Source organism: Oryza glaberrima, chromosome 1, assembly GCF_000147395.1.
Source record: "Oryza glaberrima chromosome 1, OglaRS2, whole genome shotgun sequence".
In the NCBI taxonomy this organism is placed as follows: Eukaryota; Viridiplantae; Streptophyta; class Magnoliopsida; order Poales; family Poaceae; genus Oryza; species Oryza glaberrima.
The window spans coordinates 20,693,146-20,705,664 of record NC_068326.1 but is presented as its reverse complement, the minus strand read 5'-3'; the positions used below and the strand labels follow the sequence as shown (position 1 = coordinate 20,705,664).

The following is a 12,519-nucleotide window of genomic DNA, read 5'->3' as shown; positions in this document are numbered from 1 at the left end:
TTTTGCATTAACACCCTTGCCACCCACTGCCAGGGTGGCAAGGGGCCTCCATGCAAAAAAAGCCAGCCCGGGAAGGGCCATATCAACAGAGCGGAAAAGAAGCATTTGACTTGGTTTTTTTGCACCTAGGTCCCTTGCCGCCCTCTAGGAGGGAGGCAAGGGACCTAGATGCAAAAAACCAGCCAACTGCTTCTTTCTAGCTAGGCAAATTGCATTACGCCCCTTGCCGCCCAGGACCAAAGCGCAAAATGCGTACACGGCGCCGTCGAGCCATCGTCTGCCACGTCAGCTTGCCGCCCTCCACTAGGGCGGCAGGGTCTATTTTTTAAATTTTTGCGACGATAGATTATTTTTGTAAATATTTAAAAAAATTAAAAATGAAAAATTTCGAATTTTTTATATGTTTGTGTGGTGTGGCAAAGGCCAGCCTAAGTCCACCGAGTGATTCTTTCTGCATTTCTGCGCGACCGAAAAACAAGGCCCAATATAACTAAATGGGCCATAGGATATAGCATCCTTCCACACAGATACAGCCCAGGAATAAGTTCACTTAGGTCCCTTCAAAGTGACCTGACCCTGAACCGCAAAACCAAAATTTTGACCCCTAAATTGTTAAAACCGGTGTAATTTGATTTTCTTGGTGGTTTCATTGACGTGGCGATTACGTGACGGTGTTGACTTGATCTTCGTCCGACGTGGTGTTGACGTAACTCTTATATGTCATTAGAAGTGAAAAAATTTATGGGGACCCATTTGTCATTAAAAAAAGGGCCCAACTAACATGTGGGACCCACATGTCAGCCTCTCTCTTTGACTCCTTCTTCCTCCCTCTCTCCCTCTCTCCTCGGCAGGGGCGCGCCCCAGTAGCCGCAGGCGGTGAAGGCAGCCGCGGACTCGGCGCTGGCGCTCATGCGAGGGGGCAATTGAGGCGGAGCCGCACCATCCTGCTACGGCGCCAGCGGAATGATGATAGGAAGCGGCGCTGAGGAGGCCATGGGTGGCAAGCTTCGTGGCTGGTGAGTTGGGAGGAGGAGGAGGAAGGAGAGCCTGGAGTAGGGTGCAACATCCTCCTCGCCCGCCGCTTCGTTCCACTTTTGCATGGTCAATGGAAGAGGAGCCGGAGGCGGCAACGTTGGCGGAGGGGTCGACGCCGCCTTGGAGAGCAGTAGGTGCGCCAGCCTGCCCGCGTCAGGATGTCACCACCGTTCCCATCATAGCCGGCCTCGACGCCCATAGAGCTCCCTCGCCAAGCTCTGTCCCGCCGCTGCCCTCCCTCTCTCTCTCTCACCACCCCTCCATTTCTCCCCAGATCCCCAATCCTACCCCACCCCAATCGACAATGGCGTCATCGGCGGCTCACATCTAGGCCAACACCACACTGCTGTCTCTGTCACCGGTGGCTCACAGGAGGGGATGAGCCAACCGGAGGAAGAGGATAAGGCGGCAACGTACGTAGCAGGTGGGCTTGTCGGTGGATTTGGTCGGCGGAGGCGAAGGTGCCGGCTTCGCATGCGTCAGGCGGGCAAACGGATAGGTCCCATGTCGCTGCGCCACTCCGGCCCCCACCCGCCGCCGTCGCTGGCGGCCCCCGCTTGCCGAAGGGGGAGAGAGAGGGAGGAGGAAGAAGGGATAGATTGATATGTGGGCCCCACATGTCAGTGGTCCCATATATTTTTCTTTTGTGTGAATGACGAACGGGTCTCACGTGTATGTTTTCAATTTTAATGCCACCTGTGCGCCACGTCAACGGCATACTAAGTCAACACTGCCATGTGGACGCCACGTCAGCGGAACCGCTCTCCAAAACCACCGAGAGAATCAAATTACATTGATATTAACGTTTAAGAGTCAAGATATCTGGTTTGTCGTTCAGGGCTACGGATTAGATTTGGGTCACTTTTAAGGGAGTCAAATTGAACTTATCCCTGCAGCCCGCCTAGGGATCAGATCGCTGTACGGTTCGCCAGGCCCAACCAAGCCCACGGTCGCCCGCAACCACCCTTCCCGACGCACGTGCTTAGAATAAAGACGCAGATGCTCACCACGGCGGCGTCGAATGATGCGGACCCCACTGACAGCCTGACCCGCCGTTTGCTCTGCAGTCCGCACGAAGCACGACGCGACGACACGGATCATCCCCTCTCCCTCTCACCTCACCCGCGCCCACGCCCAGCCAAAGAAAAAAAAGAAAGAAAAAAAAGAAAAAGCTCATTTCTTTATTTTTAGAGAGAAAAGAAAAGAAAAAGTGAGTCCAGGTCCAGGGCGAAGAGGAGGAGGCCACGAGATCTGCAGCGAGAGAGCCAGCGAAGCGCGACTCCGTTTTAACCGCCTTCGCCGCCGCCGCCGCGATATCGATCCCCTCCCTCTCGCCGTCGACGCCGTCGGCATCCATGGCGCCAGGGCTCTACACCGACATCGGCAAGAAGACCAGAGGTACGGCGCCCCCTGCGCCCCCAGGCCTCACCTCTCCCTTCACTCTCGTTTCTTCTCGCCATGGTTGTTGTTCACCTCTCGTGCTCGACCTCGCTGACGTGACGTTTGTTGTTGATGGCCCCCGCCGCTGCCGACGCCGCAGATCTGCTTTACAGGGACTACGGGACGCACCACAAGTTCACCCTCACCACCTGCACCCCCGAGGGCGTCGTGAGTATCCTCCCCTCCCTCTCTCTCTCTCTCTCCCACTCGGATCCGTCACCCACCATTTCTTGTCTGGCACGATTTGTATTCTCGTGTCGGTGTGAATTTCTGAGTAGACAATCACCACTTAGAGGGGCTGATCATTTCTGGTGATTTTCTTAGCTAGATCATCTTTAGTCATCCCCATATTAAAAGAAACATTTTACGATTTGTGTTGAATAGAAGAGAATAGAATGTCGGATGAAACACCGTGTTTAGGATCTACATACGTGCATATTTAAGATCAGATGATGTATGTTGATGGGATGAGATGTCCACTTTATAGATGCTTGCGCGCTACTAGTCTATAATACATAGGGGCACCTCCACTTTTAAGTGAACAACACCTGATATTTCTTTTAAAAGTGGAGGTACCTTCAAAACCTTCCAAGCACTGTAAAATGTCTCTTGGGGGATAAGATCATAGATTTATTGCCGTCACATTGCGACTGTGAAATCTATTATTAAGTGCAATTGGCACCTTCCATGCAACAATAGCACATATGGTCTGTGGTTATGAATTGTTTACCGAGGAGATTGATATGTTATCAGCCATTCAGTACAATTGCGGTTCAGCATGTCTGCGCATTTGATTTGTGCTTTCTATGTTAATGATTTTTGTTTGTACTGCAGACTATCACAGCTGCAGGAACAAGGAAAAATGAGTCTGTCTTTGGTGAGCTCGAAACCCAGTTTAAGAACAAGAAATTGACTGTTGATGTCAAAGCAAACTCAGAGTCCGATGTAAGCATTCAGTTCTCTTTTTCCTGCACACGCACAATGTTCATGGTAATACTGTAGTTTTTCCTGCATAATCATGAGTTGATGATTTTTTGTATCTTTCAGCTTTTAACAACAGTCACGGTTGATGAGTTTGGAACTCCAGGGTTGAAATCAATTCTTAGTTTGGTAGTTCCAGACCAGAGGTCAGGGAAGGTATTTTTGGGCAGCTCTCCATTTCTTTTTTTTTTAAAAATCCAATATGACAGGCATGGCAATTAATATTATTTTTTGGCTGCCTTAACAGCTTGAACTCCAGTACCTTCATGAATATGCTGGCATCAATGCAAGTGTTGGCCTGAATTCCAATCCTATGGTTAACCTTTCTGGTGTCTTTGGAAGCAAAGAGCTCTCAGTTGGTGTTGATGTTGCATTCGACACTGCGACTAGCAATTTCACCAAGTACAATGCTGCATTGAGTCTAACCAATTCAGACCTTATTGCTTCTCTGCATCTGTAAGTATTGATTCTATGCATGGTTATCATATATTAGCACTGCATGTTACTTCCAAGTCTGACTGAGAAGCCAATTCCAGAATAACATTTCTTGTTTACTGGTTGTTGTGGTCATTACTCCTGTATCAGTTTATTTAGTTTGGTAACTGACCTTACAATTCCTGTCCAGGAACAATCATGGTGATACCTTGATTGCATCCTACTACCACCTGGTAAAGCACCATTCGAACACTGCCGTAGGAGCTGAGCTGTCCCACAGCTTCTCAAGGAATGAGAGCACACTGATCTTTGGGTCCCAGCACTCATTGGACCCTCACACGACAGTGAAGGCTCGCTTCAACAACTATGGCATGGCCAGCGCGCTCGTCCAGCATGAATGGCGTCCCAAATCGCTAATCACCATCTCTGGTGAGGTTGACACCAAGGCAATTGAGAAGAGCACGAAAGTTGGCTTGTCCTTGGTGCTCAAGCATTGAGTATGTTTTGCATCCTAGGAATTTTTCTTCAGTTCTTGTGGATTGGAATAACATGGAAAAAACATGGCCACAGCTACCATTGTGGCTTCATTTTGATCTTGAGTTCTTTCCCCACCATTACCCTAGGCAAACATTAGCATTGGCTATATATTTTTATCCTCGGCGCCTGTTGTTAATAATTTTGGGTGATTTGAGACCTATTGCTGAATACTGTCAAATATGATGGAGATATCTCTGTGTTCCACATCTTTGTTGAATTCGTTGATCTGGTTTTCCATCATACGGTTGGATTTCCATCTGAATTCTGGTATGTAAATCCTTTCGTTGTATGCTTACGTAGTGTCATAATTGACATCTTGGAGAGCTTAATGTGGTATATACTGTTATGCATGATATAAATCTTGTTCCCATGCTTGGGGAGTTGATGGAAATGAAAGGAAGATTCAGTAAAACCTGGAACATGGATTTTGCTTAGTCTCTCCAAAGGGAAATAGGGATGTTTCTGCTTAGTTCGTGTGCTCCACACATGCTCAATGTGTATCATTAAGTTCTGGCATCCTTGCAGAAGCAATTCAATTGCAAAAAGAACAAGAGAAGAACTGCATGACACTTTTCTTGATCCAGATCACTTGTACACAACACATCCAAGACACAGCATATATAGTAGCTAGATTTGCAGTAACCATTGGCATCATTACACACTGACACAGTAAGGCAACCCAACTCAACTCAACTACTGCTCTTCTGTGATACCTTCGCAAACGCTGGCGACTGGCAATGGCAATGGAAGGCCAACGGCGGCGACGCTTGCGGCGGCGGCGGCAGGAGGCTGCACGGCCTGGAGCAGCCCGTCGCGTATCTGCGCCACGGCGTCGCGCGCCGCGGCGGGGCCGTGCGGGAGGAACGGCACCGCCGCCGCCGCCGAGCACCCGGACGCGGACGCGGCGGCGATCTCCCTCACGGTGTCCAAGTACTGCGCGACGAGCACCATGTCCATGACCTCCCTGGGCGTGGCGCCCGGGACGGCGGCGCAGAACGCGACGACGCAGGCCCTGAGCCCGTCGACGACGGCCTGGCGGTGGCGCGCGGCGCCGACGCCGGCGAGGCGCGCGGCCTCGGCGTCGGCCTCGGCGCGCCCGGCGCGCGCCGCCCGCTCCGCCACCGCCCTGTCGGCCGCGGCGCGGCTCTCGCCCATGGCGCGCCTCACGGCCTCCTCGGGCTCCACGTCCACGACGAGCGCGCGCATCACCTCGTAGCCGTACGGCGCCATGGCCTCCGCCACCTCCTCCTCCAGCGCCTCCGCGATCTCCTTCTTCTTGTCGAACACCTCCTCCAGCGCCAGCTTCGGTATGCTCGTCCTCAGCACTGCATGCCTCACAGTTATTATCTTTTTAGTACATGCTTAACTGTCTTTTCCGAGTAAGATACAGATTTTTTTCTCAATTTTAACACTGCTAAACAGTAAAACGGTATATCTGATGTGAAAACTTTATATATACACACGTTGCTTTAAAATATTAGATAACTTTATTTTTAGTTTGTAATAATTAAAACTTAATTAATCGTATGTTAATTTTTTTATTTTTCGTGTCTTAACTTTGTCTTTATCCACCATAATTTTATTTTATTTTCATCTTTACTAGAAACGAAAATCACCATAGTAACAATTAAGAAAGTAATTACCATCGAAGACGTGAGCCTGGATCTGTGACCTGGTGTTGATGAGCGTGTAGAACGCATGGCTCGCTTTGTCGGCTAGAGCACGGTACTGAACACACGTAACAATAGTTACATACACATTGTCCTGCAGAAAGAGGGAAAAAACACGAGATGAGTAGGTGACTTCATTTTTCACAATGAAAGCAATAACTTACGGTCTCTAACCCAACTAATAATACACACAGTTATATGTGTCGTCTTGTAGACATCAGGATTTAAACTCTGGTGCGTAGAAAAGTGTAATTTTTTTAGTAATTTGAGGTGAAGTGACCTTGGTCTTGGTTGGGCAGCGGATCTCGAGCTGACGGAGGCGGAGGGAGAGGGGGCCGCGGGCCTGGAGGCCAAGAAACCAGGGCACGAAGTGGCAGCCAGGCTCCATGACGCTGTCGAACTTACCAAACCGCTCCCGCATCGCCACTGTCGACTCCTCCACCTCCACGCAGCACAACAGGTTGCCCATGCCTTCTCTTTCCTTTCCTTATTTTTCTCTTCTGTAACCGTGGTTCAGGGCAGGGAGACTGATATAATAGACTTTGAAAAAAAACCAGTGGCGGAAGAAATTTTTGTTAGATGGTCCTACCTCATACTTTGAAATTTCATAATATTAAATTTACATTTATTTCATCAAATTTAAAAGGATGGGGTACTCCTATACGAACCTCAAAACCTCTAGAACCACCAATTAAAAAAAAACTACTGAAAAATGAGGTTTTTGACATTCTGCGTGAAGAACAACTTGTTCTGTTGTGCAGTTTTAATTTTGCCTAGAACTGCATCGGTTAGTGTTTAATAACAGGCTTGAATTACTAGGACCAAACATTTCAGAAAAAAAATTCAAGATACTATTAGCCAGAGATGGCACATCATCACGTGACTAACAGTGCCAACCTAAATCCTGGCAAATTTCTACAGAAAAATGTTTAGTTCACTATTACAAACCGGTCTCCCCTCTCTTTTTTATTCTTGTGGCCCACATGTCATAGACTTACTTCTTGGCTAATTTTACCTGCATATCATTCTAACCTCACTTTTTTTTTTGGCAATCCACCAACCAAATAGAGTAGTAGACATTGATTCGCTGACTGAACAACTCATTACCTGCTAGACTATAAAACATTTAGTTCTCAATTTCAAGCTACAAGATGATTTAAAACACAATCCCCTGAAGAAAAAAATGTGATCAATTGTACAGGGCAAATAACATGATGGTAGCATGCTCAAGTGACTAAGTGAGCTAGATTATGGTGACACAAGCACAAGAAGAAGAAGAAAGGCAAAGTAGGCTATGTGACATGAATGAATCCAGAGCTAACCTCTATCGGAATAGTACTAACACTGGAACTGGAATGGCTTAAGGCTGTGCAGAAGAATTGAGCACACATCTGCTTAAATAGATGCCAAGATATTTTTCCCTAAGGAGTAAAGACAACTTGATCTGTATACTACTATATCCTTCTCCATGATTATCCAGAAACAGACTAACTATGTCATCAGGAGGCACTAATTATTTTGTTTCCTGACGAACTAACTTACAAACCTAGTGTGTCCTTGATGCCATTAAGGATTGCAAAACACCAGAATGTAGTGGGATATAAAAACATGAGCCAATTGCGACTATGGACCTATGGTCGGCTCTAAGAAATTCATCCATGCACACAACCAGACATGGACGATCATTTCGGGCTGACGAGATGCCAAGACCCTGTGCATGCAAGCTGCTAGGTCCTCCATGTACTTGTTCTTTGTACTACTAGAACGACAAATTTCTGACATGTCGCCTCTGAGTTTTATCTGAAAGAAATAAATCTATCTATCAATTAGTATATTATAAAGATAGCTTGAAAAGGACACACCATATTCTCGTTATAGAGACCTAGAAATTATCATTAAGTGAAGAGACAAAATCTAACCATTAGAATGTGGTTGGATCAAATTATAACGATGTAGATTAATATAAATAGTTGTATACAAAATAAATTATATTTATGATATATATAATATAAATATAAGAAAGAGTTGTATATTAAATCCAACCCTATTTTAAATATTTTACTGTATGCAAAATATAATTGCACATATGAGAATTTAGAGAATTTATCTATGGAAATAGGACCTAAGAGTTGTATTCCAAATGCAAATCCAATTTAACTAGTCCGTGTAAAATTGCACGGGAAAATCCCCTATATGAAAGTATGAAACATTATTGTCAATGACAAGGAGAACAATATGCCAAGATTCCAATTACAAGTTGATTAGTTCCCACGTAATTCAGATGAAGTATAACTCATAACTGATAGCAACTGAGGAAGCAGTGACAGTTAATAAGGTGAAGAAATGACTTTACTGCCACAAGCAGCCAGGCAGCTACATACATTTGTTAATGGTTAATAAGTCTCAACCATGGATAACATTAGAGACATCATGAACAGAGACAAGGCTCACAATATGCAATAGCTTATTAGAGAAATCATGAAGCCAAGAAGCCCTGGACTATTGCCTGTTGTTAGTCCTCATCCAATCCCAAGCCATTGACGGCCATGCATAGTTTTTCATCTGTTCTTTTTTGACCATAAAAAAAGAAGACATGCAAACCTTCCAAGTTCAAATATGACAAACTGTGAGCGAAGAACAGCAGATGAAGGATCATACGCATTTACAACATTGTAATTCGTAGCAAACCACTTGATAAACAAATTGGAGAAAAAAGAATGCAAAACAATAGGACACTTTGGGCATATTTGGGTTGTTGCCCTAACAAACAACACAAAAATATTCCCAATAGATCTATTTGATTAATTGCAAAACTTCATTAGATGACTTACCATTACATATTTCCAAAATGACTATGTTGCCTCTTTCGTACTTATGCACTCTAAGAAATATAATTCTCAATGTGAAAAGTATTCATATAAAAAAGATGGTAGAATTATTTGACTACAAATTTGAAAACTAGAACTTACATTTTTTAAATGAAATTTAAATCAAATTTGATGAAATCCATAACATTCTTATTGAAAATCAAATCCAAATAAAACTTGGGGTTTCAAATTATGGTGAAAATTTTGTATGAATTTCATGAAATTTTTTAATTTTTTTGGATTTTTTTTTAAAATTGTGACAAATATATATATATATATATATATATATATATATATATATATATATATATATATATTTGTCACAATTTTAAAAAAAAATCCAAAAAAATTAAAAAATTTCATGAAATTCATACAAAATTTTCACCATAATTTGAAACCCCAAGTTTTATTTGGATTTGATTTTCAATAAGAATGTTATGGATATATTTGTCCCGTTTGATTTTACTATATTTTTTAACACTGAGATCCATGTTTTTTTAAGTAGGTAGCACATAAGTATGTATGAGAAAGGTAACATAGTTGTTTTAGAAGAAGCCGATAGGTCAACTAAAGGGACGAGCATAGATGGGATATAAAAATGAAAAAAATCAGAGACATATAGAGCATGATTTAGAACGCAAAGTGGAGGGACGTATAAGGAATTTTGTCCCAAAACTTTGTCTTGTTAATATTTCGGCAAGGCTAACGTGGGCGACGTTCCAAACGTGACTTTCAGCATTTCATCACAAGTTTGGTTAGTCGAAGTGATCGCAGATAGGCTGGACCTGGATTGGGCCAAGGATGAGTCTGCTGGACTCTGGACAGGATGGACGCCCTGTTTAGTTCTAAAGTTCTTTTTCAAACTTCCAACTTTCCATTACATCAAACCTTTCATACACACAACTTTTCTATCACATCGTACTAATTTCAACCAAACTTCCAAACTTCAATGTGAACTAAACACAACCGGACTATGTATTCAGTGGGCAACTGGGCTTGGATCAAGCCTACATATCCGCTTTTCAGCCTATCCAGTTTGATTAAGAAAAAAAAACACTGGCATATGGACTGAAAGTTTCAGTTTACTTCAGAAATAAACAGTGATCAGTCATAAAAAAAGACAATCAAAGAGGAACTTGGTTATCAAATAATTACAAAAAGTTGTGAGCATGTTAGAGAATTAAACACGAGACATTAGAGTTGAAACCATATATCCATCGCCATTACACTATCAAGTATAGAGTGATCACGCGAAGGCACACGCGATCCATCAACCGGCGAAGTAGCTAGCCATGAACATGTGGCATATAAACTACCTGATCGCTACAGTACATTCGATCGATCCAAAACTGGAAGATAGCTAATTAATTAGCTAGCTAAAGCTTCTCGCGAAAGAAAATTAACTATAGCTAGCTTTGGAGAGACGACGACGACGAAGAAGACGTAACCTCGGTACCGTGCCGCGAGCCGAAAGGCACCGGCGCCCCGGACACGTCGCCGCGCGAAATCTATCCTTTCCCCAATTCTTGATGATAAATTTATCTGTGATCCTCAAGAAAAGCTTGGAATCATCTTAAACCTGACCGAAATTTATATGTGATCCTCAAGAAAAAGCTTGGAATAATCTTAAACCTGACCTCGCACCACAAGCCAGGGTGCGTCGTGATCGCAAATATTTATGCGTGCCCTGCCTCGATCGATCGATCACCGGCAGCAGCTGAGCAGCATCGAGCATCGCTTGTTCATCTCATCTCAAGATCGGTCTCAGATTAATTACCCAGAGCTAGCTGCATCTCACCGGGTAGGAGATTTCGATTGGAATTGCAAGGAAAGGTAGTTAGCTAGCTAGCACTTGCTAAGCTAGGCGCCATGGCGGAGCAGCAGCAGCAGCAGCAGCGCGACGGCGACTTCGAGCCGGTCTACGAGTGGCTCGACGCCGGCGCCCACTATCTCCTCCGCGTCAACGTCCCAGGTAATTACTAACTGTTTTAATTAGTTCTTCCAACATGCATGTGTAATGGTGAGGTGAAATGGTGATCTATACGTTGGCTTGGTTGGTTTTTACTGTTAATTTCTTGATTTCTCGGTTGATTATTTTTTTGTTTTTGAAGAGTTCAAGAAGGAGGAGTTACAGGTGCACGTGGACCCCGCCGGCCGGCTGACCGTCCGCGGCCAGCACGGCGGCCTCCGGCTGAACAAGGTGTTCCAGCTGCCGCCGACGTGCAACCTCGACGCGATCACCGGCAGGCTGGAGGCCAGCGTGCTCGTCCTCACCGTGCCCAAGAAGCCGGCGACAACCGCCGCCGCCGCCGCCCTGCCGCCCAAGGCCAATCAGGAGGAGGAGAAGGAGACCAAGAAGGCTGACGAACACGACGTCGCCGGCAAGCCGCCGCCGCCGCCGCCGAAGACTGACAGTGATCAGTCCGAGCGGAGGACCCAGCTGTCGGCTAGAGAGAAGAAAGAGGAGCCGCCCAAGGCTACAGCCCCCGCGGCGGCGCCGCCGCAGCCGGCGGCGCGAGAGCGTCATGACGAGGAGGAGAAGGCCAGGGCCGAACAGGCCGAACACAAGGCGAGGCTGTCCCGGGAGGCGGACAGGAGGATCGAGGCGGCGAGGGCGAGGCTGGCGGCGCAGCAGGCCGCCTCGAGGCCCGCGCCGGCGCCGGCGCCGGAGCCGGAGAAGACGGCCGCGTGGTGGAAAGAGCGCGCGGCGGAGGAAGGGATGAAGCTGGCGGAGGCCATCGGGAAGAACAAGGAGGTGGTCGCCACGGCCGTCGCCGCGTTCGCACTCGGCGTCTTCGTCTCCACCAAACTATTCTCCCGGAACAACTAATTAATTAATCAATTCACCCAGTATCATTCTCACGTGTGTATCGATCGAAATGCATGTATACTTGTACTACATAATATGCATGAGTTAAAATTTCCACTTATCTTTCTTTTGTACTATTGAGCTTACAAACAAGCATCGATACAAATGTCCGAAACACTTTAGGGGATAATATAAATGGTATTAGGATTAGATTTCGGTTTCAAAGGGAAGATCCTAGCAGGGAGGCAATGTGGGCTCAAGCCCCCATCAGCTGGCCAAAGCAGATGTAGATCCAATAGTTCACACATGTTACTACTTGTTGCTAGATAGAGGAAAAAAACTAGATGATCAAAAGATAGATAGTTTTTCAAGGTTTTTAATAGGAACTTACAATATATTTATGTATGATTTTTAGATTTATCTTATATTTAAGAGAACTTTTACGATACATTGTACTATAAGTATATACTACCAGTATATGATAGGGTAGATTTGGTATTTGTTAAAAATCTGAAAAGGGTTGTCTAGTCATTTAAAATAGAGATTTATTTCCATTGGATGAATTTTAATTCCTTCGGTTGTTTTTTTTTGCTTTGTAATTTGAGCTTGTAACAGCTGTTTATTTCAGCCCAACTCTATACTGCATTGCTCCAAAAAATTGTGCTGTTAAATTGGATTCTCTAATATATCGTCTAAAGTTGGAAACGATGTTAATGGTTTTGGAGTCTGAACATTTTTCTTTCAA

At 45.2% G+C, this 12,519-nt stretch overlaps 3 protein-coding genes across 4 annotated transcripts; 2 read left to right on the top strand and 1 right to left on the bottom strand.

Moving 5' to 3' along the window:
* The first annotated feature begins 2,207 nt into the window (after positions 1 to 2,207).
* LOC127760453 (mitochondrial outer membrane protein porin 3) lies at positions 2,208 to 4,634 on the top strand. The gene is made up of 6 exons (XM_052284717.1): positions 2,208 to 2,433; positions 2,576 to 2,643; positions 3,310 to 3,420; positions 3,523 to 3,612; positions 3,704 to 3,912; positions 4,082 to 4,634. The coding sequence occupies exons 1-6, from the start codon at positions 2,391 to 2,393 to the stop codon at positions 4,386 to 4,388; spliced, it is 828 nt and encodes a 275-aa protein (XP_052140677.1). The 5' UTR covers positions 2,208 to 2,390; the 3' UTR covers positions 4,389 to 4,634.
* A 344-nt stretch (positions 4,635 to 4,978) lies between these two features.
* Positions 4,979 to 7,459, bottom strand: LOC127760451 (hypersensitive-induced response protein 1-like). Of its 2 annotated transcripts, XM_052284716.1 has the most exons (4): positions 7,421 to 7,459; positions 6,379 to 6,638; positions 6,072 to 6,192; positions 4,979 to 5,753 (listed from the first exon to the last, which is right to left on the bottom strand). In XM_052284716.1, the coding sequence occupies exons 2-4, from the start codon at positions 6,565 to 6,567 to the stop codon at positions 5,122 to 5,124; spliced, it is 942 nt and encodes a 313-aa protein (XP_052140676.1). In that variant the 5' UTR covers positions 6,568 to 6,638; positions 7,421 to 7,459; the 3' UTR covers positions 4,979 to 5,121. The 2 variants fall into 2 exon arrangements, with proteins under 2 accessions (XP_052140676.1, XP_052140675.1); XM_052284715.1 differs by having other exon boundaries at positions 6,379 to 7,453.
* A 3,192-nt stretch (positions 7,460 to 10,651) lies between these two features.
* On the top strand, positions 10,652 to 12,181 carry LOC127759538 (protein SCARECROW 1-like). The gene is made up of 2 exons (XM_052283981.1): positions 10,652 to 10,937; positions 11,077 to 12,181. Exons 1-2 carry the CDS (start codon positions 10,835 to 10,837, stop codon positions 11,793 to 11,795), a joined length of 822 nt encoding a protein of 273 aa, XP_052139941.1. The 5' UTR covers positions 10,652 to 10,834; the 3' UTR covers positions 11,796 to 12,181.
* Positions 12,182 to 12,519: the final 338 nt, after the last annotated feature.

What these genes read in the sequence shown, in the direction of transcription:
- LOC127760451 (XM_052284716.1), bottom strand. Translation starts at nt 6,567, where the DNA reads ATGGGCAACCTGTTGTGCTGCGTGGAGGTGGAGGAGTCGACAGTGGCG. An exon ending in GCTGCCCAACCAAGACCAAG is followed by an intron (nt 6,193 to 6,378) that starts GTCACTTCACCT and finishes CTCTTTCTGCAG; the next exon opens with GACAATGTGTATGTAACTAT. An exon ending in CCAGGCTCACGTCTTCGATG is followed by an intron (nt 5,754 to 6,071) that starts GTAATTACTTTC and finishes TGAGGCATGCAG; the next exon opens with TGCTGAGGACGAGCATACCG.
- LOC127759538 (XM_052283981.1), top strand. Translation starts at nt 10,835, where the DNA reads ATGGCGGAGCAGCAGCAGCAGCAGCAGCGCGACGGCGACTTCGAGCCG. An exon ending in CCTCCGCGTCAACGTCCCAG is followed by an intron (nt 10,938 to 11,076) that starts GTAATTACTAAC and finishes TTGTTTTTGAAG; the next exon opens with AGTTCAAGAAGGAGGAGTTA.
- LOC127760453 (XM_052284717.1), top strand. Translation starts at nt 2,391, where the DNA reads ATGGCGCCAGGGCTCTACACCGACATCGGCAAGAAGACCAGAG. An exon ending in CAGACCAGAGGTCAGGGAAG is followed by an intron (nt 3,613 to 3,703) that starts GTATTTTTGGGC and finishes CTGCCTTAACAG; the next exon opens with CTTGAACTCCAGTACCTTCA. An exon ending in CTTATTGCTTCTCTGCATCT is followed by an intron (nt 3,913 to 4,081) that starts GTAAGTATTGAT and finishes ATTCCTGTCCAG; the next exon opens with GAACAATCATGGTGATACCT.